This window comes from Streptopelia decaocto, assembly GCF_964273445.1.
Source record: "Streptopelia decaocto genome assembly, chromosome: 7".
NCBI lineage: Eukaryota > Metazoa > Chordata > Aves > Columbiformes > Columbidae > Streptopelia > Streptopelia decaocto.
The window spans coordinates 2843278-2869973 of NC_138661.1; the positions used below are offsets into that span (position 1 = coordinate 2843278).

At 52.3% G+C, this 26696-nt stretch overlaps 1 protein-coding gene across 2 annotated transcripts in view; it reads right to left on the reverse strand.

The window, feature by feature from the left end:
- The window catches only part of TRIM9 (tripartite motif containing 9), a gene marked incomplete at both ends in the record, with an annotated part of 63530 nt that overhangs the window by 20830 nt on the left and 16004 nt on the right, over window positions 1-26696 (reverse strand). For both annotated transcript variants that reach the window (XM_082058468.1, XM_082058467.1), the window contains 2 exons: window positions 4268-4390; window positions 4827-4922. In XM_082058468.1, coding sequence (XP_081914594.1) covers window positions 4268-4390; window positions 4827-4922 — 219 coding nt within the window. The remainder of the gene's footprint in view (window positions 1-4267; window positions 4391-4826; window positions 4923-26696) is intronic.

A 26696-nucleotide genomic window follows, 5' to 3' on the forward strand; every position in this document is an offset into this window, starting at 1 on the left:
AAGTCTGTGATGGATCATTCTTGATTGCTCTGGAATTCAAGGAAGTAGCAGTGTTTGATTTTGTCCCAGGTTAGTTATATTAGTTAGGCGCTATAATCACACAACCATTTATAGAGACGTTAATTCAAGTGCAGATTGGACACGGGGAAAAGGTTCTTAGCTCAGAGGGTGGTCGGTCACAGCCCCAAGCCTGACGATGCTCTTAGTCCTATGGTTTAGTGCCAGGCAGTCCTGTGAGGAGCAGGGAGTTGGGCTCGATGACCCCTATGGGTTCTTTCCAACTGGAGACATTCTATGACTCCTACACCAATGTTTTCTGAAAGCATGGGCAAGCCCCTGGGTTTCCTTTCTCCGTGGGGATGGTCAGTCTTTTGGGGTGGGATCCAGAAGGTGCAGAGCGGGTACAAACCCTTGCAGCAACCTGCAGCCCCTGCCATGCAACACAAAGCAGCCCCGGCATCAATCTGATCCCTTCTGCCCAGAGAGAAGGTGCCGGGGGGTTGTTCTGCTCTTGCAAGGCTTGTTTGCCATGTGATGTTGGGTCCCTTGGCTGCAGATTGCGGTGTTACCACTGAGCACGAGATGAGCCCAGCCTAAGCTCGCTGCTTGAGCAAATCCTGACTGAGCCAGAGTGAGGTTTTGCATTCCCGGCCTGCTGGGCTGCAGAGGGGTGAGTGGGGATCACACCCCGAATGCCCAAAAATGCGGTGTCCTTCTGTCGTGTGAGACCCCTCTCCAGGGAAATGCACATGCCTCCAAGAAGACAGTAAAGATGGGATTGGTATAACAATCTTCTTATCTTCTTTGCAGCTTAAATCTCTGTCTGGTTTGCCCAGGATAATGAATTTGTGAGCTTCTCCCTGCCTGAGTAGATGCTTTCGAAGTATTACCAGCAGAATTGCCATCTGCTCCCAGCAGCCGGAACACACGCCTCCGAGAAACAGCATTTGTTCGGTGAATCATACAACAGTTTGGGTTGAAGGGACCTTCAAAACCCATCCAGTGCCCCCCTGCCATGAGCAGGGACATCTTCACCAGCTCAGGTTGCTCAGAGCCCCGTCCAGCCTGGCCTGGGATGTCTCCAGGGATGGTTCAGCCACCACCTCTCTGGCCAACCTGGGCCAGGCTCTCACCACCCTCAGGGACAACAATTTCTTTCTGAATCTCTCTCCTTTAGTTTAAAACCATCACCCCTTGTCCTATCAAAACAGGCCCCGCTCAAAAGTCTGTCCCCATCTTTCTTATGGGCCTCTTTTAAGTACAGTAAGGCCACAATAAGGTCTCCCTGGAGCTTCTCTCCCCCAGGCTGAACAACCTCAGTGAAGACAGGCACGGTGTCCCAGGACAGCCCTGGACATGTGTTTCCCTGTCACCCTCGTAGTCAAGGGACAGGTCCCAGGTGGGGCAGGGGGACCTGCCACCACTGCCCCGGTGCCAGCGTGGGCCCCGCGAGGCTCCTGGCCCTGTTGGGAATGAGGGACCCAGACCCAGAGACAGCAGCCCCGGCTTTGTCCCTGTGTCCTGTGCGCTCCCGCTGCGGGTGAGGTGAGGCCAGCGCCAGGCAGCTCCAGGCTTATTAATTACCGAGCTTCCTGGCGGATTATCCCGCTAATAAACCTCTGGTCTGGAGTGGAAGTGCTTGCTGCAGGGTGCCACCGAGCCTACGTAAATTGTTATGCATGAGGGCACAAACTGAGATACAAGAAATTCCATTTATCATAAGTAAAAGCTGGGGTTTTTTTTTGCCATAAAGGTGGTCAAAGAGCGGAGCAGAAAGGCTGTGGAGTCTCCAGCCTTGGAGATACTCAAAGCCTGAGCCCGGGCAGCCCAGGGCAGCAGCTGTAGGTGCTCAGAAACCGCAGCCAAAGCAGCGATCCTGCCCTTCTGTGACTCTGCCATCCCCTTCGGGGACCGAGCCCCTATTCATCCGGAGAACTAGAGCATGAAACAGCGGTTTAATTGCAGCATCTACACAGCAGGCGAGCCGACAGCAGAAATCCTCGTTTCCCTTCGCCACCAACAAACCCTTTTCAAGGAAAGAAGAGGGATCTTTGGTTGGGATCTTGTGGGACTTGGTGGCTTTACAGCTTCTGCGCCCCATACCAGAGAAGCGGGATGCAGGCAGGAACAGTCAGACTCCATTAATTGCTTTGATTAGGGAAATAAAAGGTTTTAAAAATAAGATGTAAACATCCCCCATGCCTTCAAAGGCACGGTCTAAACCCAGTGGGGCCAGTGAAGCCTATAAGTTTTCCATATGGCCTTAAGCATCCTGCGGTTGTCCTCATGCACCAGGGATTTCCACATTTGAGGGGCAGCCTCAGGAAGACTCAAAGGACTCGCAGGATTCACCAGATCGCCCGGAAAACCAGGTTGCCATGAATTTTGCATGGAAGTAGATATTTTATAAACCTCTCCTGAAGCCACGCGGGTAACACACCTCACTAAGCACCGGCATCTTCTGGGAAGGGGGTAATGGCTCAGCTGGCGAGGGGATTTGGGCAGCTCCACCCGTTTTATTTGTGGGCGTTTTTATTAAATGTCTTTTTTATTTTTCCCTTTAAGTGCAATGGAGGCAACAGCCAGAACCTGGCTGCTAATTACAACCTATAAAAAGGACTTTTGCTGTGCACTCACAGCACCTCACCACTACCTTAAAATAGGAAATTTATTTCAAGAGCTTTTCTTCCCTGCAAGATGACATTAACTATAATTTACATTTTAATCCAGCTCCTAGAAGGCAGTAACATCTGTGCTCGACTTAAATATCTTCTTCACCTTCCTCTACATTTTAATTCTTGGCTAGATTAGCGGTTTTCAAGGCACTCAGCCTCACTTGAACCCCGGAGCCCAAGTCCTGCCGGGGATGTCACTTGGAGGACACGGAGCCTCCGCACCCGGGTGGCCGGGACATGGTCACCTGGGGACAGAGGGACGTGTCATGGGGAGCGGTGCTGCAAACCCAGGTGGAAAAACCCAGATGGAAAAATCCGCAGGACAGATCCTGATGGTTTGTGCTGAATCCCACAAGCGCACGTCCCTCGAGCAGAGCTTTTCCAGGTGGATGTTTCCATGGTGACTTGCTTCTTGTTACTGGGAAAGAGGCTCTGGATGGAGCTGGGAGAAGCGGAGCTGCTGTGATAACAACCCCGTGCGATGTGATAACAACCCCGTGCGATGCCGACAGCGGCACGTCCTGGACACTTGCACAAGCCCATTAGTGTGAGGTTAACAGCTGGACTCGATAATCTTGAGGGTCTCTTCCAACCAAAATGATTCTATGGTTCTGTTTCCCAATGGAAACGCTGTGGTGTCCATCATCTGCAGGTGGACCAGAGACCGGTGGCCTCCTCCCTCATTTGAGGTAGGTCCGGGAATCCCCCTGGGAGCCCAAAGAAAGAGCAAGGCAGGATGCAAGTGGAGCCAGAGAAGAGACACAGATGTTTGTAGCCCGAACACTGAAATGCCCTTGGAATAAGGATCCTGGAAGCATGAAATGATGTCAGTGTGAAATGCCTCAGCTGTGCGGTATCGGTGATGGCCAGAGCCCAACTACCTTGTCCACCAGACACTGCTCCACTTGCTCCACTGCCCCCAGGTGGGATCTGGCCCTTTGCTTCCCTTCTTAGCCCCAAACGAGCTGAAAAGGCACAGCATAGTGACTGCAGGAACGCCACAAGCCCGATTTCAGAGCTGACCTCAACGTCCATCTTGAGAGATGTAGCTCAGCTCCCCCAATGCCAACAATTCACCGCTTGGTGCAGCCTGAAGCCATGAGGTGCTCACCAAGCACAGAACAGAAAAAGGAATAATTCTTACTCCTGACCAATGACAAAACTGGTGTTTCACGGCACCAAGTGCCCCAGGGCTTCAGCTGAAGCCAGCAGAAGTTCCAAGCACTCAGCATCCTGCGGGATCAGGCTAGTGGCTCAGAAGTAAGACGGAACATGAACAAGGTTCTTTTCCAGCCTGTGGGTGCTCTGTGGGTGGCTCTGCTGACCTAATGACCAGTAATTAGCCCAGTAATGGAGTAATTCAGCGGGAAACACCACCTGGAGGAAGCAGCACTTTGCTCAGGGCCCATCATGCTCGGGGCGGGCTGGGCATCTGCAGCAAAATGGAATTCAACCAATGTGAAAAGCAAGAAGAGCAGCTTTCCAGCAACCTCCCTGCTCCTCCCACAGCACTTCACCCCAACAAACAGCACCATGGTCCTCATCCCCATCTGGTTCCAACCCTGCAGAAAGTTCCCTGGGTAGGGACTCACCTTCAGCTTGTGCTCGTGCTCCTTGTTGACCCGGGACAGCAACTGGGCTTTCCTTCTGTTGAGGGCATCGATGAGGGCGTCACACTGGGCCACCAGGCAGGCTTCAAACTCCACGCTGTTCTCCTGCGGGTCAGAAAGGAGCATTACAGCCCGGGACACATCTCCAGTTGGGAAACCTGATTTTTTTCTTAAATGCTACCACATGGATCATTTTTATACATGCAGCCGCACCACTGCGACACACAAATCCATACCATCAGCACATGGGGTGTATATATGCCTTTGGCTCACGGCAAATGTGGCTGTGGCAGGTGAGCAACAGGTTTGGTCCATCCTGTCGCATCCTTGGATCTGCCTACAGCAGAGAAGGGAAGGGCTGGGGTCTCTGCTCCATGACACAGGCAGCTTTGGGAGCAGCAGTTTTTGGGAGGGTTGCAGGGGGGTGTTGATTGCGGGCCCCTTTGGGAGAGCACCCACCAAGCCAAGCCAGGGCAGAGGATTGCAGAGAGCAGCTCATCCCCTGGGGAAGGGGCTGCTCCTGGGCCAGGAGACACAGTACCTGGATTTGCTGCACCATGTTGCGGAGCTGGACCAGGAACTCTTTCGCTTCCTTGGCTCTGTCTGACAACCCGTTCAGGGCCTGGGAAAGCTGGCTCTGCAGAGAGAAGAAAAGAGCAGGGTCATTGCCATGTCTTGGGCTCATCCCTGTGCTGGAGGAGCTGGAGTGTGTGGTTTGGGCTGGGGAGGGACTGCAGCCCGGCGCTGCCTTCCCGGGGTGTGCGGCCTTCAGCCACCCGCCGAGGTGTCCTGGTCCTGCTGCCCCGAGAGGAAGGAGAGAAAAAGAGTGTTAACCACCAAAGAATCATTTTGGTTGGTAAAGACCCTCAAGATCATCAAGTCCAACCATAACCCACCCCAGCACTGCCCCATGTCCCTGAGAACCTCATCTCCATCTGTCCAACCCTCCAGGGATGGTGACTCCAGCACTGCCCTGGGCAGCCTGTTCCAATGCCCCACAGCCCCTTGGGGAAGAAATTGTTCCCCAGATACAACCTCAACCTCCCCTGGCGCAACTTGAGGCCGTTTCCTCTGCTCCTGGCGCTTGTTCCTGGGGAGCAGAGCCCGACCCCCCCTGGCTCCAAGCTCCTTTCAGGCAGTTCAGAGATCAGAAGGTCTCCCCTCAGCTCCTGTTCTCCAGCTGAACCCCCCAGGTCCCTCAGCCGCTCCATCACACTTGTGCTCCAGCCCCTCACCAGCTCCGTTCCCTTCTCTCCACTCGCTCCAGCACCTCAAGGCCTTTCTTGGTGTGAGGGGCCCAAAACTGACCCCAGGACTTGAGGTTTGGCCTCCCCAGTGCCCAGCACAGGGACGGTCACTACCCTGGTAACCCTGGGTTTGGGGAGCAGATATTCACTGTCCACCTCCTCCACAGGCTTCCCTGGGTGATGAGAGACAAGCCACATCCCTCCTGGTTCTCAAAGTCACTTTGTCCCCTAGATCTCTGCTCTCTGGGGAGCCAGACACCAAAAATCCCGTTGGATCTGATGCACGTCTGCTGAAGACGATCAGCAAAAAGAAACAGGTCAGGTCACCCGAATCAGACTGAAAATCTCCCAATCTCTCCTGAAAGCAAAGGTAGAGCAGGGTCCTCCACCACCATGCAAAATACTGATGGCCCGTTCCTCTGGCTCATGCTGAGCTGAGTGGCATAACAAAGCAATAATAATGATAATGATAATGACTTGTGATTTTTCATGTTCATGGCCCTTTGGAACATTAGCTTAGGAATCTCCTTCCCCCTTTGCCATGATTTCAGAAGGAGTTATTACCCCAAGAACTGGGCAAATCACCCACAACAACCAACCTCTCGGAGAGATTTTGCCGCTTTGGTGGGCTGCAAAATGCCTCCGTGTACCACGCAAGGTTTTGGGGTGTGATCTTGCTTTGTGGCACACACAGAAGGGGTCCCAGAAGATGGCTGATGTCCCCAAATCTCCAAAAGCCTAATGTGACCGTCCCCGCTGTGGTCAGGACGCTGGCACCTTCCCCATCGTGCTGCGTTGGTGTGAATGGGACAGCGAGGAGATGAGATGGGAGCAGGGGGTGATGGTGCAGGAGGGATACGAGGTCACCTGCTGAGATGGTGCTGGGGCCGAAATCAAGAGAACAAAACCAAACCAAACCCCGCTATCGGAATGACAAGACAGCAAATGGATGGCGACCATTTAACAGCCCGGAAAATGACCTTACTGCTGCTTCCCCAGGGGACGTTAATATAACCCTAGCGATTTCTGCATTTCCTTTGTGATTTATTGTGCTCGAGTCATTAGGATGTGGAGCTAATCAGTGAATGCATCTCTAATAAAAATGGGATTACTAAATCAGCTCAGCAGGGCCTCCCCATCCCCGAGCAAAGGAACAGAGATGAGGTGGGAGCCTGAGCTGCTCCCTGCGGCGCTGGCAGCCCCAAAACCACCAGTTTTGCCTCGTCCTCCCCACTGCACCCCTGAAAAAGCCTCCGTCACCCTGCCCCACACCCGCCCTCCAAAACCCACACATGGCTCCAGCTCCCCTAAGCTTAAGAAGATGATTTAATCCCATCAAGGTGGTTTGGTTTGCTGAGAACCGAGCGCTGCAGGGCCCTGGGCTTCGATAAGCAGAGAAAGTCAGCGGGAGTTTGTTATGTTTACAAGCTCCTCATTAAAATTGCAGCATGGTGGGTTTTTTTTTCCTTTAATAAAGTCTTTGGCTTTTTTTTTTTCTATCAACATACATTTCAGAAAGGGCATCTTAATATCAACATAACTCTTTGAGGCTTTCCTAATAGGGAAGCGTTTTAAACGCGCTCTTAAAATTTAATGAGAGCTCAGTGACACCCGTGTGCACGGTCCATGTGCTGCTGCTTCACCCCAGACACCCTCAGTCTCACAGCACAGCGGCTTCCAGCTTTGAGCCCGTCCATGAAAACATGGTCCAGCGCCTTCTGAGCATCCTCCCTCCCTGGTCCTGCATCCCCCTCCTCAGCCCAGCCCTTGGGATGATCCGAGGCTGGAACAGCTCTGCTATGGGGACGGGCTGAGAGAGCTGGGGTGTTCAGCTGGGGAAGAGAAGCTCCAGGGAGACCTTAGTGTGGCTTTTCTGTACTTAAAAGGGGCCAAAAAGAGACTTTTGCGCAGGGCCTGTTGTGATAGGACAAGGGGTAGTGGTTTTAAACTAAAAGAGGGAGATTCAGGCTGGACATGAGGAAGAAATTGTTGTCCCTGAGGGTGGTGAGAGCCTGGCCCAGGTTGGCCAGAGAGGTGGTGGCTGAACCATCCCTGGAGACATCCCAGGCCAGGCTGGACGGGGCTCTGAGCACCCTGAGCTGGTGAAGATGTCCCTGCTCATGGCAGGGGGGGCACTGGGGGAGCTGGGAAGGGCCCTTCAACCCAAACTGTTCTGTGATTCTATGTTCTCACTGCCACTGGCTCCTGCAGACAAGGGGCATGAACTGACCAAGAAACTATTTTTTCCATACACGTAAGGCTGATGAAGTGCGCAGGGACACCCTGCCCCATCCCTTGTCCCCAGCACGGAGACTGGGGTGCGATGTGCAGTAAGAACCAGCACGCCCTGCGCAAAGCTGGTGATGCCAGTTCCTATGTACGGGTGGCCACAGGTTCCTCACTGGACACGGGAGCTCTAAGGTTTGATTTTTCATCACTATAAGCTTCATATCAACCTCCAGGAAGGGTCCCCATCACACCGAGACTCTCCTGGAGCCGAGACACATTCCTGGACATGTCCCTTTGAAACACAAACCTGCCCGAATCTTCCGCTGCATCCCTGCTGCTTATGGCAAGTCACCCCTCTGGGGACTCAGAGCCGCAAGCCATCACGGTTAGTCCATTAACTGAGGTTAATTAATGCTATACGACACCGGAGCGCCTATGGGAATGTGCGCGGGCACGCCTGGATGTATTCATTAAGGGCAGCGCTGCAGGCACGGTGACAACATGATTCATCACTGCACACCCCAGAAAAACACAGTCCTTCTGGTTTCTCTTATTATGTTAATAAGTCAGAGGCTGTGGAGAGAAATTAAATAACTGATTGTGTCCGTAAATTCTACAGGTACCTTCCACGACCCTGGGAGCAAACCCAAGCTTTAATGCAGTCTGTCGCTTGGGAGGAGGATTTAATCAGCGGACACGGACGGCAGAGTCACAGGTTTCCCACAAATGTGTGATCTACGTGGAGGGAGCAGGAGATGGAGACTCAGGATGAGTCCCCGGTCATAAGGACCTTGAGCTTTGTCTCCTGCGGGTGCCGTACCGCACCGCAGGAAACGATGCTGTTAATATTTCTGACACACGCTGGAGGGATTTCCCCTCCCTGTGAAAAGCTGGAACGCTGCACTTTGCATCTACACGTGAAACAAAATCTTTGGGGTTCTCAGGGCTGCGAACCCCGCTTCGGGGACCACTGTCCCCCCACGGAGCAGGGGACGGTGGATGGGGACAAAGTGTCCATCAGCGCGCAGCTCGCACGGGCTGGACCGGAGCAGTCTCACCATGAGCTCGCACACGCAGGGGAATTAATGAGTGTGAAATGAAGGGAAAAGAAATCCCATTTAGCGCCGTCTTAAAGTCAAGTGAATTTGTTCTTTGCGGAAAGCTGGCCTCTTTTTCAATGCTCTTGTTTCAAGGCACTAAAGAAGAGACCTCTGTAATGCACATTAGCATTAATGGGAGCTAAGCATTTAAATCTCTGTCCCCAGAGCACTTAGGAGAGAATCCTTCCCCTCTTTGTGCTGCTAATAGCTCTGTAACCCTCCTTCCCAGGCAGGGCTGACAAAGGGGTCTCTGTCTCGGGTTCCCGGCGCAGGGGTGAGCGCAGAAGGCTGGTGGCTCAGTGGGGCTGAGCAGGCTCCAAGAAATGGAGAAAAACCACCATTTTAAACTCTGTCTCATCTCTCAGATGGAGCCGGTGTGGTTCTCCTTCCATATAACCCAGCAGCCAGCAATTGGGCTCCCCTGGGTTTCCCTTGAGGCAAGGAGGAGGCTCAGCCTGTTATTTCAGAAGGCACAATGATCTTAAAGGTCTTTTCCAGCCTAAATGATTGCAGGGTTCTAAGTGTGCGCGGTGTGAAAGCCACCTCCGCTGGGCTGCTGCAGACCACACCTGCGCCAAAGGCCATTTGCACCCAGGATTTCAGATGAATGCACCTCCTCACCAGCCCCACATGCCACCCCCGGACAGAAAACTCACCCCCAAAGAGCTCTTAGCATCATATTGGAGCCCAGCACCTGCTCTGACATCTCAAGTGTTGCAACCAGCTCCTGTTCCTTCTCTCCTTTCAAACATCTCACAGCCAGTTCCTATGCTGGAGCTTCCATATGGAGGTAAAAGAATCATGGGATAATTTTAGTCAGAAAAGACCCTCAAGATTATCGAGTCCAACCATAATCCACCCCTGGCACTGCCCCATGTCCCTGAGAACCTCATGTCCGTCTGTCCAGCCCTCCAGGGATGGTGACTCCAGCACTGCCCTGGGCAGCCTGTTCCAATGCCCCACAGCCCCTTGGGGAACAAATTGTTCCTAATATCCAATTTCAACCTCTCCTGGCGCAACTTGAGGCCTTTTCCATCCTATCACTTGCTATGTGGGAGAAGAGACCAACCACAGCAAGAAAAGATGCTGTTTCCAGCTGTTCTGCTTGCAGCCTCAAAAGGGTGAGGAGATGTCACAGATGCTGGAGTTGAAGTCAGGTACTTCTTTCATTTAATTAAAGCATAGGACCTACAGCCTTTGAATCCTGAGGCGAGCTTACTGTACGTGATGCCCGACTAATTAAAATAGGATGTTTAATTAAAACTTGCATCCAGTCAGGAAGCTGATGAAGCTAAACCGCTGCTAATTGGCTTTTGGCTCCAGTCACGAGAGCTTGACTTTTGGATTCAATGCTGCCTAAGAAGAGAAACCAGGAGCTGCAGCTTGGCCTGAACCTGCTCCTCAGGACAGGAGCCTCCAGCCCAGGGTGTGGGGAGACCAGACTGGGGTCCTGCAGGTGACTGTCCCCATGGGATACCAGGGATGGTCCTCATGGGACACCAGGGATGGTCCCCATGGGACACAAGGGATGGTCATCATGGGACACCAGGCTCCTTCCTGAGTCTGCTCTAGAATCATTTTGGTTGGAAAAGACCCTCAAGATCAAGTCCAACCATAACCCACGCCTGGCACTGCCCATGTCCCTGAGAACCTCATGTCCGTCTGTCCAACCCTCCAGGGATGGTGACTCCAGCACTGCCCTGGGCAGCCTGTTCCAATGCCCCACAGCCCTTTGGGGAAGAAATTGTTCCCCACATCCAACCTCAACCTCCTCTGGTGCAACTTGAGGCTGTTTTTCCCCATGCCAAGCCCCAAGCCTGGGCTGCTGCCCGCCAGCTGGTAGGATTTAGTTAAATCCCCTTATTTTTTGATCGCATTGATAACAGAACAGCAAAGCCGTGCTGGGTGCTGCAGCATGGAGCGGAAATCACTGCCAATCCAGGCAGTGTCCATACTGGGGGTCCTATCAGCTCGGGCCAGGTTGTTTTTAATTATCCCCACCTGCCCCAAGTCGCTGTGTATCCAGGTGAATGTTGCACTCCTGTGCTCCTGGCAATAAGGAGCTGCCGCAGGGTTCTGGGTGGTTTCTGGGGAAGGCAGTGTCACCAGGAGCAGCGTTTGGGATGTCCCTGTGAAGGATAAACCCCAAGAGCTCAGGTGGGACCAGTGTCAGCTCCCTGTCCCACACAAACACGGATGTCACCAAGATCCTTGCGCTGGCCTAACCCACCCCTTCGGTACACGGCTAAACCTGGGGCTGTGCCCAAGCCCCCTATTTGTGGGATTATTTGCTTCCTTGGGATCCGTGTCCTACCACATCATCTCCCCGTGCTCCCTGTGAGATGGTGACTGCGATAACGAGCCAGGAGCTGAACCCCCCAGCACCGACGTGCTGTCACTTGGGCGCACAGATGGCCCCGGCCGCCGGCTTTGTTCACTCACACACTGGGGCAGTGTATTTCCTCAGCAGGCAGAACTGATTCAGAGACTCCAGCCTGGACATAAAACAAGGATATATTCTTTTCAAGCGCGTGACCTTGCTAAAACCCCTTCATTGCCTCCGGTGCGGCTCCGGGATTCCCTGGCTGCTCTGCCTCCTCCCAGCCTTGCTGCGGGAAATGCTGGGTTCACGCCGAGTTTCTTGCGCGTTTTATTAAGCCCAGTCTCAATTATAATCCACAGCAGCAGGGGTTGTGTCCATCAGTCTGTCCGTATTAGCGTGGTGACTTTCCTAAGCTCAGTTTGCTGTCCGGAGCCCCTCGCTGTGGTGGGGACAGGGGTCTGTGCCCCGACCAGCCCCAGGTGTCAGGAGTCCTCTCTGAAAGGACATTTCTAATTTTTGCTGATGAAAGGAGATTTCTGATGGTTGTAAAATGACCTGCTGCAACTTGGTGACCAAGCCCCACATTAGCCAGCACTGGGGACACTGCTGGAGGCAAGAGACTCGGGGTAAAAACCTCAGTTATTTTCTTTGCATGCATTTTAATGCATGCAATTGTTATGATATATTGCAGAAGAATTATTCTGGCCTCCAGAGCCCTGCGAGGAGCAGCAGGCAGGACAGCCTGGCTGGGACACAGGGCTGTGTGTGCCTGCGGGGACAGGTCACACACCGCTTCTTCCACTCTGAAACAGCATTTTGCTCCTGCTGTGAATCCGTGTGCTCAATTGAACCTCCTGTGTCCCCGTTTGCAGGTCGTCGGTGGCCAGGACAGCTGGTGCTCTGCGGCCTGCAGTGATTTCTCAGCGGGCTTTGGGAGAAGCCCGTACAAGGAGGACGACCTGAACCCGCAGCTTCCAGTATCTGTGCACTGTAATCCCACTTTTTCAACAGGCAAACAATCAGGCGCACAAAACTCTCCAGGGCGGGTGCCAAGTGGCCTGTGAGATCATAGAATAACTGAATGGTTTGCATTGGAAAGGACGTTCCCAGCTCCCCCAGTGCCCCCCTGCCATGAGCAGGGACATCTTCACCAGCTCAGGTTGCTCAGAGCCCCGTCCAGCCTGGCCTGGGATGTCTCCAGGGATGGTTCAGCCACCACCTCTCTGGCCAACCTGGGCCAGGCTCTCACCACCCTCAGGGACAACAAATCCTTCCTCATGTCCAGCCTGAATCTCCCTCCTTTAGTTTAAAACCATCACCCATTGTCCTATCACAACAGGCCCTGCTCAAAAGTCTGTCACCACCTTTCTTATGGGCCTCTTTTAAGCACAGAAGGTTCACACTAAGGTCTCCCCGGAGCTTCTCTTCTCCAGCTGAACACCCCAACTCTCTCAGCCTGTCCTCCCAGCAGAGCTGTTCCAGCCTCGCATCATTCCTGTGGCTCCTCTGGCCCCGCTCCAGCAGGTCCAACAGATTGTTATCCAACACATCACTGGCTTCCTTCCAAAAACCTGAGGACACCAGATGAAGTTCTTAGATACCAATGGAGCTTCAGTGACCTATACCTCAAGCACTGCTGTGGGATCAGCCTTGGTTTAGCTTAGCCCCAGAACAGGGCAGATTTCAGATGATTCCTTGTAGCCAAAACCCAGCTTTGTACATGGACATTTGATGTGGATCGGTTCATGTGCGGCAATTTGGACTAAACACATACAAGAGGTATGTGATGTCCTGGGCTGCTCTTTGCTGTGAGGATGTGTTGAAGATGTTCTGTCCTGCCTTTGATACAGGATACAGCCCTTGCTTTGACTTTTAGGGAGAAGAAATATGAGCCCCAAGATATTAGGAACAGCTCTTTGACATTGTCCAATTAACTCCCGTTTTGCTACATTAACACTCAACAACAAATCATCTTAGCTTTTCTTTGGCAAAACTAACGCACGTCTCTTTGAAATCACACAGAGAACTGCCAGCTCTGTTACAGGGATGCTGAGAAAAGCACGAGCTAAGCCAGGGTCTGCTGCCCACCCACGGGTACATGGGGGGGCAAACAAGGTGAGGGTGAGATGCTGTTTAAAAAAGGCCAAGTATTGTTCAGCATGGAGGAGACCGAGGGGAGATCCCATCGCGGTCTGCAGCTCCCTCACAAGGAAGGGGGGCAGGTGCTGATCTCTTCTTATCATAGAATCATTCTGGTTGGAAAAGACCCTCAAGATCATGGAGTCCAACCATAACCCCGCTGTCACTGCCCCATGTCCTGAGAACCTCATGTCCGTCTGTCCAGCCCTCCAGGGATGGTGACTCCAGCACTGCCCTGGGCAGCCTGTTCCAATGCCCCACAGCCCTTTGGGGAAGAAATTGTTCCTAATATCCAATTTCAACCTCCCCTGGTGCAACTTGAGGCCGTTTCCTCTCGTCCTATTGATAGCACCCCAGGGAATGGCAGAAGATGTGCCAGGGAGGGTCAGTCGGACATGAGGAAAAGGTTCTTCACCCAGAGGTGCTGGACACTGAACAGGCTCCCCAGGGAGGTGTCACAGCCCCAAGACCATTCAAGAAGAGACTGGACAACGTCCTCAGACACACGGTGTGACCTGTGGGGTGTCCTGTGCAGGGACAGGAGTTGGACTCCATGATCCTTGTGGGTCCCTCCAACTCAGGACATTCTGTGATCCACCAGCACTGCGCAGATCCTCCCACAGCCTGGGCACAGCTCCCAGGTACCGAGGGCACAACACAGGGCTGGGCTCCCTTCCAGCCCCACAGGCGTGTGCTAAAGGAGTGCACTTTGGGCCCAGGAGATGCACAGATGTGATGGATGCAGACACCAAAGTGACACATACCAGCAACAGAAGTACGGGCAGCTCTATATGGATTGTGATGAGACTGACGAGAGGAAGCAAAGAGATGTTTTGGCTGCAAAAGGCACTTATGGACACGTCCTTGAGCAGATGGACTGGTTCTTTGCTAGAGGTGCCATGTACAGGCGGAATAAGCGCCCAGCTACACCTGCCTTCCTCTCTGGAGAAGCCGGGAACACACCATCTTGCACATGCTCTTCCTATATTTGTAGAAAAAGGAAGTTTAAGCAGCATTTGCTGCTCCCCAGCCCTCAGAGGGCTCAGCACTGGAGCAAACCCCTGCATAGAATCATAGAATCATCTTGGTTGGAAAAGACCCTCAAGATCATTGAGTCCAACCATTAACCCAACACTGGCACTTAACCACATCCCTAAGAACCTCATCTGCAGAGGGACATTGCCACTGGGCACGGCTTCTGCCGGGCTGCCCCGCTTCCAAATGCAGCTGCTGCCAGCGCAGGGGCAGAGACATGAAACGAACGGAGCTGAATCCAATTAGAGAGATCGGAAATGAGAGAGGAGATGGGAACGTGTTCAGGTTGCTGAGAGCTCCTTGTGCCAAGAGAGAAGAATCACAGATGAGGAGGACAGTGTGCCTTGGGATCCTTGGGCCAAGTGGTGTCAGAAATCCACAGGTGAGAGCTGAGCATGGCACCAAGCAGCACAGCTCAGCATCACACCCCAGCCCTGTTAGCATCACACCATGGCCCCGTTAGCATCACACCACAGCCTCATTAGCACGCCTGGTGCTCGAGCTAATTGTCCTGGTTGCAGCTCTGTGCTGCATGGGCTGTATCTGGAGGAAGATCTCAAATCACAGAATAGTTTGGGTTGAAGGGACCTTCAGAGCCCATCCAGTGCCCCCCCTGCCATGAGCAGGGACATCTTCACCAGCTCAGGTTGCTCAGAGCCCCGTCCAGCCTGGCCTGGGATGTCTCCAGGGATGGTTCAGCCACCACCTCTCTGGCCAACCTGGGCCAGGCTCTCACCACCCTCAGGGACAACAATTTCTTCCTCATGTCCAGCCTGAATCTCCCTCCTTTAGTTTAAAACCACCACCCCTTGTCCTGTCACAACAGGCCCTGCTGAAAAGCCTGTCCCCATCTTTCTTATCAGCCCCTTTTCTGTCTCCAAATGGCACCACAGAGCTGCACTGTGGTCTCCTGCTCGAGATGAGCAGATTGGGGTCGAGCCCAGCCGGCAAAGGTCCTCCTTGGATGGAAATCAGGTAGGACAGAGTGTAAGAACAGAGATGTCGACCTCCTAACGTCACTGGGGCTGCCTGCAGAAAGCAGGCACATTCTGGTCTGATCAACAGATGTCCCTCCCCTCGGGATGACACTGGGCAGGACACATTGCAGATGGACGACCAGGAAAAGATACCCAGCAAACGAGCCTGTGCTGAAGGGAAACTGCAGAAATTTGGCTTCCTGGCGCCCTGGAAAGTGAGACGCATGTTACTCTGAGCTGCTTTTCTCTGCCACCCCTACCAGCGTTGACCCAGCCCTGAAGGAGCATCCAGGAGGGGAACAGAGAGGTGAATTATTGACATGGTGTTACCCGCCGGTCTGCTGTATGGCTGTTGAGGAAGGCAGCGCACAGCAAATATTAAGAGTAATAACGTTTGGCAGTGCAGGGTAATTGAGGCAACTGCTGTCGTTACCATCAGCCTCGGAAAGCACACAGGTCAGCTTCTGGAAGAGCGATCTGCAGGTCAAAAGGAACTGGCTCATCAAGCAACATCTTCCACACCTCAGGCAGCCACTGGAAATAGCATTATTATTGTTTTAAAAAGCAATAAATTCATTGCACGGCCTTAATTAGAGAGAAAGGCAGTTAATAAAAGCAGATGCTGCGTTTCCCGAGAAGGCTGCTTAGCCGCTAATCTCCAGGGCAGCTCATCCCTCCTGAGATTGCTGCTCCTTGTGGCATTTTCCCTTCGCTCTGACTAAGCCTCCGAGCCCTGGATCCCCCTTCCCGAGGTGCAGCACACAAGAAACCCCAAATAACCAGCTCCAGGGACCATCCCAGGGCATACGGAGAGGGAGCTGCCTCTGTAAGGGGTCTGGAATTAAAAGAAGGGGCAGTGGAGGGGATTGGACGAGATAAAAACCCAAATGGCTCAATGAGAATGCACTGGTAAAAGTGTGGACTCTTTTCAGGAGCTTTTGGGCTTGCTGAAGAAGGAGAACCTGGAGAAATGGGCTCAAACGCAGCATTTTTGTGGGTGATAAAGGAGCGTGCTGGTGTTGCATCCATCCAGCTCTCCACTCCCTGCTTTCTTGTTGGCCCTTTTTAAGTATGGAAAGGCTGCAATAAGTTCTCCCCGGAGCTTCTCTTCTCCAGGTTGAACCCACACCAAGACAACTCGCTCAAGTTTTGGTCCACATTTTCTTGGCAAGATCCCCTCATTATTTTTCTTGCAGAACTCCTTAAACCCACCTGTGCATTGTGAAAATACCCAGCAAACAGCCCATTTCCCACAGGTCGGACTCGGGTTTGCTGGCAGAGCGGTCAGGATAGACATTTGGCATCTCTCACAACGAAGGAAAAGCAACACAGCAGCGACCTGCTGTCATCTACACAGCAAACACCTTCAGGTCAGCGCTCCATTGACCTCCCTTCTCCTTTGGGCTCAAGAAGTGCCACAGGGTTCATATCCATCCAGAAGAAAACGAGCTCCCCGGGGACGGCTACAAAATGTTCATGCAGAACAAACAAGCAGCAGGGGAAGAACTGCTAGAAAAGGTCAAGGAGCTTTAAACCACTTCCACTCAGGTCAGGGATAGGGAAAGGTTTGCATCTGGCTAGGCTGGGATGGCACAAACTACTGCTGCATCTTTTTATTAATAAAATCCAAAGGGTGTTCCTGCAAATGGTGATGAAGTCCCATCAGGCAAACCCTCGTCTCCTTAGACCCAGTTTTCCTCCACAGTGCATAGATAAACATGTAAGCAAAGACTCAGGTTATGTTCTCATGGGCCAGAATCTGTGTTCTGTACAGAATAAAGGTCCTAAGGGTGTACAAGGGGATCAGCACATCTATTTTTTGGGGTACGGTTAGCACAAGAGTACACAGGTGCCAGGTCACTGGTGTGTGAGCACCGAACATCTCCTCCCATGTAGTCATCCAGGCAACCACTGGCCCAACACCGCGCGAGGTCCTGGCACCGCCCAACACCCAGGAAGGTGCAAAATGCAGATCTTAACGCTTTCTGCCTCAAAATGATGCTCCCTTTGCCTTCGATCCAATTACTGCCTTCCCACTAGCCTGCCTCTGTGGTTACTCACACTTCAGCTCTTCCATCCCATTATTGCATTAAGTCTTTAAACCTGATTACTTTGTTTGGAGTTAAATTTAAACATGATTAAGTGCATAAACAATGATTCTTACCAGTTCTAGCCCAAACACAGCAGAAAGCAGGTTGAGAGCCCCATGGGGCAACTCCTCTTTCTCCAGCGAGGGTTTTGACCATCCTTTTGTCTTGTCCTGTAGGCTTTAATAACCATCTGTGTGCTGTAACCTGGCACAGTCCTAAATGGGCTTGACAGCTAGCCAGCTTCTTGACTTTGCTTTGACATCTAATTGCCTCGAAATGCAAATTGTGCTGCGCTCTCCAGCTCTGAGCAACCGAGGCACGACGGGAAGGGAGCACAGCCCATCGCTGCCACCGTTCAGCACAGTCACCAGGGCTGGTGGGGGAACGACAGCAACGCATCAGCACCACCACTGATGACCACCAAGGAACCAGCTCAACAAAGCTGCCTTCCTATTGAACGTGGTCCTGCTGCCCAGGGACACGGTGGAGTCACCAGCCCTAGAGGGGTTTAAAAGATGCAGATATGGGTTAGTGACCGCGTTGGGTTAATGGTTGGACTTGATGATCTTAAAGGCCTTTTCCAACCAAAATTATTCTATGATATGGCATCTAGGAGGCCTGGAGTCCAAGCCTTGCTCTCCCATAGATGACCAGTGTGATGCTGGGCAAGTCCACTTCTTCCATCTCCTGAAAGCTCTGGGGTAGGCGGGTGGGTGGGCACCTGGTCAACGGAGGTCTCACGTGCTTCATACAAAGGTAAAAGCACAACTTTCAAATGCCAGCAGCACGTGGGCTGGCAGCAAATGGGTCACGCAGCCTTCGCATCCTCACGGCTCTGCGTGCCGTCACTCTGTGCCGTATCTCACCGATACCCGAACCCAGACGGCTTCCAGAAATGCCGGCCCGGTGCCCTACCAGCAGCTTCTCATTTCACGGCCCTTTGCCTCTCTGGCTGCTGACCAACACGGGGATTTCACAGGACATCAGCAAGCGCTTTGTGGCTTAGCCAAAGGGAGGTTTTCAAAGGCGCAGATGGGAGATGGCATCTCATCCCCCTGGGCTACCGACACACAGGCCTTCCCCCCAGTATCTCCACAAAGCAGGGCAGCATCATGGCCTTGCGGACAACCCATCTGCTGGCATTTCCCAATGAATCCTTGATGCTGCTTGATGGGCTGGGGTACCCAAAAGCCTGTCTGCCTTTCCCAACTGAATTAGCGAAACAAAAGATATCTCCTCCCCATTCACGTCTTACCTTGGGGACAAGACAACTACAAGACTGTTGCTTTTCTGCGTATGTTCCTTCTGGCTATTTGCTCTGAACCATCTGCCCCTGCAGAGCGCAGCTTGGCATGTGCTGAAGTGAAACAGCATCAGCACCGAAGGGGTGGGAATAGATGACCTTTAAAAGGTCCCTTCCAGCCCAAACCATTCCATGAGTCTATGACTACAGCCAGCAGTTGGCCTTTGCCATCATTATCTCAAAGCTCAATGCTCGCAGCCTTAGGCCACCTTGCCCAATCTGATACTCCCTGATGGGGCACTGGCTAATACCTGTTGAAGGAGATGGCATTTGGGGTCAGGAGCACTTACTCTGGCCATTGTCCACATGCCAAAACTCTCACTCACAAAGCCTGCTCTGCAAAAAGTGTAAATTTAACCACATTTCCCCTGCTGCAATTTAAGCACCAAACTTAGTGCTGCTTTCATGGAAATATAAAGCCTGCAACTATAGGGTTGAAGACCATCACAATTCCCCTCTCCAACCTCTTTCTCCACACATGCCCAGCTCATTGGTTCTTTCCCCTGTGGACTGTTCTGCCCACATTTGAAACTGCCTTGACACTTGGATGCCCCACACCATCACCATCCTTCAGGTTTTGGAGTGTGTCCTGTGTTCTCCTCTGAGGTCTTCAATGGACTGCGACTTGACCAAATAAATCACTGGGCATTAGCAGCTCTTCAGGCAAAACCACCGTGACTTACCTAACCCTGGAGTACACGAACAACCCCTCCCTCTCTGCTTCTCTGACATGTTTTTAAGAGAACGTGGGTGGGTTCTTTGTTCCTGTTTTTGTTCTAAATGTTGCTCTTGGCTACTGCTTTAAAGCTTGTGTTTAACGGTGAGTGCCCGATGAGCATAAAAGTGAAACGCTGAGTCTCCAGAGATGTTCTGCTTAACAAAGATGCCCAGAGCCAGCAGTGAAACAGGTTTGGGGACCAGAGCATTCTCCCTCACGTTTCTAGGAACCAGCAGCGAGCTCCGGCTCCCCCACAAACCCCCGTGCGATGGCTGAATTACCGGCAATATCACCTGAAACGGCTCCATCCTATCATTTAGGTATGTTATCATAGAATCACAGAATAGTTTGGGTTGAGGGGCCCTTCCCAGCTCCCCCAGTGCCCCCCCTGCCATGAGCAGGGACATCTTCACCAGCTCAGGGTGCTCAGAGCCCCGTCCAGCCTGGCCTGGGATGTCTCCAGGGATGGTTCATCCACCACCTCTCTGGCCAACCTGGGCCAGGCTCTCACCACCCTCAGGGACAACAAGTTCTCCCTCATGTCCAGCCTGAATCTCCCTCCTTTAGTTTAAACCATCACCCCTTGTCCTGTCACAACAGGCCCTGCTCAAAAGTCCGTCCCCATCTTTCTTATCAGCCCCTTGTAAGTACTGAAAAGTAATGAAGTGGGCTGGAGTGGACATGGCCTGAACACACTCAGCTCCAAGGTGTGACCGCTCAGGGGCCGTTTCGCTGTCACACCTGAGCCCTGGTTCAGGGACAGCTCTGTGGGGACACGGAGGGGACACAGCCAAACCGCCCATCTGCCTGACTCCCCGCCTGCACCAGCCAGCCTGTTCTGCAGAGACAGACGATCCCCGCTTTGCTAGAAGTCACTGGAAAACAAGACTTCACTAGCAACAGGACATCAGCACATTATTACTATTTTTATGCTTTCTGCTTTTACTAAGATTGCTGGTACCACACAGCCACAGCAGGGGGAGGGAGGAAGAGTGGGGAAGCAAAATCAAGATGTACACAGACTGATTGGCTTTTCTTCTCCATTCCTTCCCTCTCCAAGAGGCCGGGAAGCTGCTCTCTGCAGACCAGCCCCTTCGGACGTTTGTTTTCAGCCAGGGGTCTCTTGCAGACTCCAGCCAGCATGAGCGAAACACAAGGAGCTCTGGGCAACACCAAAGTGTTTCTCGTGCCTGGGAATTCATCGAGTTTGCAGGTTTGCCACAACTTCTTGTGTCTCTTCAACGAAGCAGAGGGCAGAGGGATTTGCTCCAAGGCTGAGCTTACTAGAAAAACCGTCTCGATCAGTTACTGCTGTTGCTTCTGGGCAGAAGGCTGGACTTGAGCTCTCTGAGGTCCCTTCTCATCTGAAGTTTCCTATCACCAAAGCTTTATTATTGTACTATAAAAAGAGCTTTTTCCTGCTGTGAACATCCCTGCCTGAGCAGAGATGGCCCCATCCAGTTGCTCACCGGGGTTTCATCACAGGGGTAGAGCAATGCCACTGCCAAAACCCTTGGGCTTCACATAGTCCTACCTCTACGTCCATGATTTGTTCAAGATCAATGCATTGATCTCCTGCTCATTTAAACCAAGTGTTTCCACTGCTGTGCATCAGGGAGGGCTCTTCCTGCTCTCCAAGGAGAAAAACCAAGGGCAGATGCAACGGGGATCAAAGGGCAGGTCCAAGGACCAGGATTTCATATTTCTTTTGAAGCACCACTTTATAAATGCTTCCCGTCACCATGGATACGGGAGCACTGGGAATGCAACGCTCACCATGGCAGCGGCAGAGATGCTCGGGGAGCTGCTGCCAGGAAAGCACTTAGAGCCGAGCGAGGAAGCGCAGATCTCACCTCAAGTGCAGGAAAACCACAGTAAACTCAGCAGTATACCCGGCCTTTCTCATGTTAACTCCTTCCTCCAGGCACTGGAGTCTGAGCTTCTACATCTGCTTCCAAGCTTCCCGAGTTTGAAAGGGTTGGATTTGAGATTTCTCCCAAAATGTGATAGCAACTGGATTGCATTTGGTGCTGCAGATGTCCAAAGAGCTGGCTTGCATCAGGTAGACTTCAAAACAAGGAGGGACTAGGACTTAAAGGGAAGGGCAGAGATGGGAATCAGAACGGTTTGGGTTGAAGGGCCCTTCCCAGGTCCCCCAGTGCCCCCCCTGCCATGAGCAGGGACATCTTCACCAGCTCAGGGTGCTCAGAGCCCCGTCCAGCCTGGCCTGGGATGTCTCCAGGGATGGTTCAGCCACCACCTCTCTGGCCAACCTGGGCCAGGCTCTCACCACCCTCAGGGGCAAAAAAAGCATCTAATTCCCAGACTAAGAGTAACTAAGAAACCTGTGCATGTGCCAGATGCTCCATCCCTGCATGGGGGGCATTTTGCAGGCCATCAAATCAACCCCTCGAGACACGCTGTGGCTTTTTAGCTCTGAGGGCACTGAACAGCGAGCAGCCCTGGCACTAGGACACACACATCGCTCTGATGTCTCCAGGCTGAGCAGAGGATGCTACAACAAAACCAGCGAGCAGCTATGTGCATGTCCCGTTTGCTCAGAAGCACTTAAAGGATACTGAGAGGTCTCCTCGCTTGTCACCCTGCAGGCCCATCACCCCTTTTGGAATCCTGAGAACGTGGCACAGCACAGGGGAGGAAGGAACGAGCTGTTGGTGGAAGTGGTTTAACACCAGGTCCTCCGGGAAGGAGCCCCCAAAGCCAGCGAGGTGCCCGCAGCGGAGACGGGTGTGAATTCAGCAAGCGCAAAGATTCAAAACCTCGGAGGATTTCAACTTCCAGCTCTTCTGATGCAGTTCAGGAACGAGCTCTTTGGAAACCCTGCTCCCTCGAGCTCAGAAAACGTGTTTGAAGTGGCCTCTTGACAGCCCGCACTAAGATTTTCAAGGAAAATAAAGCACAGAGTGACAAAAGCACTCGAAGGCAGCAGGAGAGTGGGAAGGGTGCAGACAGCGGAGGATGAGAATCATTATCACAAAAGCTCATCAAATGAACTGGATGGATTACGAGAAGATGGCAGACCCATTAATAAAAAGGAAGTAAGAATCAATCAATAATTCTGGAAGAGCTGAGATAATGGGTGCCTTTAAAAAAATTATTCTTTAATAAGAAAAGACGTATGGGTAATTAGGAAGTAATGAAGAACTTGTCAGTGTATGTACAGAGTGTGAGGAGGCGAGGGGACTCCGTCCCCACAAGTGACGGATTTCCGAATCGCTGGAGCCGGGCGATACATCTTAGTGTCACGAGGACAGTGCTTAATGGACTCACTGAATCATTCATGATTATTTATGAAGAAGTCAAGAATCCAGGAAGTACCAAGGGATGAGAGGGGGGAATAATCCACATTTACTTCTGTAATATTTTTTTTTATAGGAAAGAAAGAAGGACTCCCAAGATCTTAAAGAAAAAAACAGCCTAAGGAGAAAAGGAGCCACAAATACAGTAAATACCTCTAAAAGTCTCTAGAAAATAATGTCCTCGGTGTGGGGTGGATACACCTGGATGTTGGGCTCTCGCATGCCCCTGCAGCAAAGATAAATCACGGCGGGGAGCCTGGTCCCTGCCCTTTGGAGGAACCCCAGAAACTTGGCTTCTGCAAGGACTTCAGACACGTGGTTGGGATCTGAGCATCATATGAAGGAGGAATATGCCTGAAAAGGTAAATGAGGGTTTGATGGCACCACTAAGAGTAGGAATCGAAACAGCTCTAAGAGATCTTCTTGGCCATAAACACGCGTGAGAAATAGATGTGAGCTCTAGCCAAGAAGAACGTCATAAGATTCATGGAGCAATCACCTCCAACCACTGTGAAATGAATGGATTCTTGGGAAATGGCAAAATGAGAAAAAAAGAAGAGGTGTGCAAGAGATACCTGTGACTTCACAGCATGGATCCAGCTCCTGGTGCAAGGACAGGGCTCAGCTGGGCTGAGAAGGGGAGTGACCACCAGAGAACCTCGGGAGAAGGAGCCTGGCAGGGTGGAGGAATCTGGGAAGGGCAGGAGAAATGGGGTGACAGCAAGAGAGGGAGGTGATGTGCTGGGAAGGACTAGCAAACATACGGCATCCAATGTGCTCACCACGTGCAGGGTTTCCTCCAGCTGATGATGACACCTTTAAAAATCCATATAAACCTGACACTTGCTTCTGTGCTTGCTCTGCCTGATCAGGAGAGGGAACAGAAGTCACAGAATCACAGTGGTTGGGTTGAAGGGACCTCTGGAGATCCCCCAGTCCACCCACCCTGCTCCCGCAGGGTCACAGAGCAGATCACACAGGTGGGTCCAGGCGGTTTGAATGTCTCAGAGAAGGAGACTCCACACCTGCTCTGGGCAGCCTGGGCCAGGCTCTGGCACTTCCCAGCAAACAAGTTTCTGCTCATGTTCAGATGGACCCTCCTGTGTTTCAGTCTGTGCCCGTTGCCCCTCACCCTGGCGTTGGGCACCACTGAACAGAGTCTGGTCCATCCTCTGACACCCACCCTGAGATATTGATCCCATTGATCAGATCCCTCTCAGCTTCTCTTCTCCAGCTCAACAGCCCCAGCTCTCTCAGCCTTTCCTCATCAGAAAGATGCTCCAGATGAGGGAAGAAAGAAGCTTCCAGGAGGCCAGGGCAGAAGGATGCAGAAGGGTCTGAGAAGATTGAGCAGCTCCTGACAGTGAAAGAACAGTTGGGGGTGACACAGAAGTGATGGTGACCTCCCCTTGGAGTGTGCCAGCCACAGGACACCAGGACATCCAAGGGGACAGGCTGGCATCCAAGTCAGGAGGGATGTGGTGTGGAAGATGCTGTGCCATCATAGCATCATAAAATGTCCTGAGGTGGAAGGGACCCACAAGGATCATGGAGTCCAACTCCTGTCCCTGCACAGGACACCCCACAGGTCACACCGTGTGTCTGAGGACGTTGTCCAGTCTCTTCTTGAACACTGTCAGGTTGGGGCTGTGACACCTCCCTGGGGAGCCTGTTCAGTGTCCAGCACCTTTGGGTGAAGAACCTTTTCCTCATGTCCAAGCTAAACCTCCCCTGATACCTCCAAATGAAGCGTCTTGGGGGCACTGGGCAGGAGGCTACACCTCCCCATTGGGCTGACCTGCATCTCCATGTACCCCAGGGCACATCAACTGAGAAGACACAGGATGCACAACCGCTCCTAATAAGTAACAACCGGCGTAATAAAAGCCCCTCACCTTGGTCTCTGACTTGCTGCTGTTGCTAGTCACGGTAATGAGAGAACCCAACAGGAACATGTGATTTTTAACCCTAGAGCTACCAGAGTAAAGGAAAACACTGGAGAAACTCTCTAATTTAAAAACATGAGCGGGGAAGGGGGGAGATGAGAGTTTTGGTTCACAGAAGGCGCATCAAATGGCTGTCTGGAGTTGTAAGCTGCCTTGTAAAGAGCCGTGTACGGGATTAGCAGGCGGTATCTCACATCTCAGACAAGGCTGCGCGGTATTTATCTTTACACACAGAAGCCCTTTCATACCACAAAGGTACAAACACAGTTGAAAGTGGTAAATTTGATCTCTTTTACAGAAAATCTTTTCTTTCTTTTAAAAAAAGGAATCTCCAGAGACCTTGTGCAACCTGTATCTGACAAGCACTGCAAGACCCCTCTCATTTTGCAGAGTCAGCAAAAGCTCCGCTCTTTCCACTTAGGCGAAGGGTTTGTTTTAAGTCACTGGTTTAACTTAGGAGGAAAAGAAGCCTCTTGCAACACGCCCGCTCGGGGTTTAAAACACTTGGGGAGACAGGTGCTTCAGCAATATTTATAAGCTCAGCTTTGAACCCAGCACTAAGCTGGCCAGCTTGCTGTAGCCGTCTGCAGCGTCTCGGGAGCTCTGTGATCCCGTCCCCAGCTCCACTGCGACGCCGACACACTTTAAAGAGAATGTGAGAGGATCTCCTGGGTGCGGAAAGCAAACACTCCACAATGTGCCGGCAGGGGCTGGGAGCAGCTTGTTAAAATGCTCTTTGTTCTCCCCGCTGCTGGGCTACAGGGATGAAGAGCAGCAGAAGCGAATCTCAGATGAGTTTTGCTCCTCCTGCTACTTAATTCTGGTCTTACCTCACCGGTAAGGAAAGAGTATGTGCTCAGGAGAGAGTGCATCTGAGCACTTTACATGTAGCAGAGGAGCTTCATGTAGCCTGAGAGGATCCAAGGGTGCTGTGACCAGTGTTGGTCTCATTAGGTAGGGGAGACCTTCTGATCTCTGAACTGCCTGAAAGGAGCTTGGAGCCAGGGGGGTCGGGCTCTGCTCCCCAGGGACAAGCGCCAGGAGCAGAGGAAACGGCCTCAAGTTGCGCCAGGGGAGGTTGAGGTTGGATGTGGGGAACAATTTCTTCCCCAAAGGGCTGTGGGGCATTGGAACAGGCTGCCCAGGGCAGTGCTGGAGTCACCATCCCTGGAGGGCTGGACAGACGGACATGAGGTTCTCAGGACATGGGGCAGGGACAGGGGTGGGTTAATGGTTGGACTCCATGATCTTGAGGGTCTGTTCCAACCAAAATGATTCTATGATTCTGTGTTCATCCAGTGCAGACCAGATGGGTGCAGGGACTCCCATGGGTGTCTGAGCTGGGATGCCCATGAACAGACCCACTCCAGCGGGATTAGCCCAGTGCTCTGCCTGAGCTCATTAGCCTCAATTCTTAATTAGCTCCCATGCGGTCAGCTTGGGTTTCCCTGCCGTGACCCCTTGGTTTCACAATCCACGTGAACAGGACGAGCCTGGGTTTGTGGTTGTCTTGTGATCTTTCACCAGTTTATATCATTCAGCTCGGGCAGTATCTGTACGGGGCAGCACGTGTGTCGCCTCTGCCGCCAGCACCGCAGGCTTCATGGTGCTGGTTCTGTGAAGAGGTTGCAGTTGCTTCTCATGACAGCTTAGAAGGGAAAAAGGACAAACGTTCTCAACACAAATGTCGCAAAAATCCAGGTTTTCTAATATGACTCTAAGATGTTGAACTTGGGCTTTTTTCAGTGGCACGTTGCAAGGAACGGAGGTTGGAGTGAGGTGGGTGTTGGTCTCTTCTCCCAAGTAACAAGTGACAGGATGAGATGAAATGGCCTCAAGTTGCACCAGGGGAGATTTAAGTTGGATATTGGGAACAATTCTTCCTGGAAAGGGCTGTGGGGCATTGGAACAGGCTGCCCAGGGCAGTGCTGGAGTCACCATCCCTGGAGGGCTGGACAGACGGACATGAGGTTCTCAGGACATG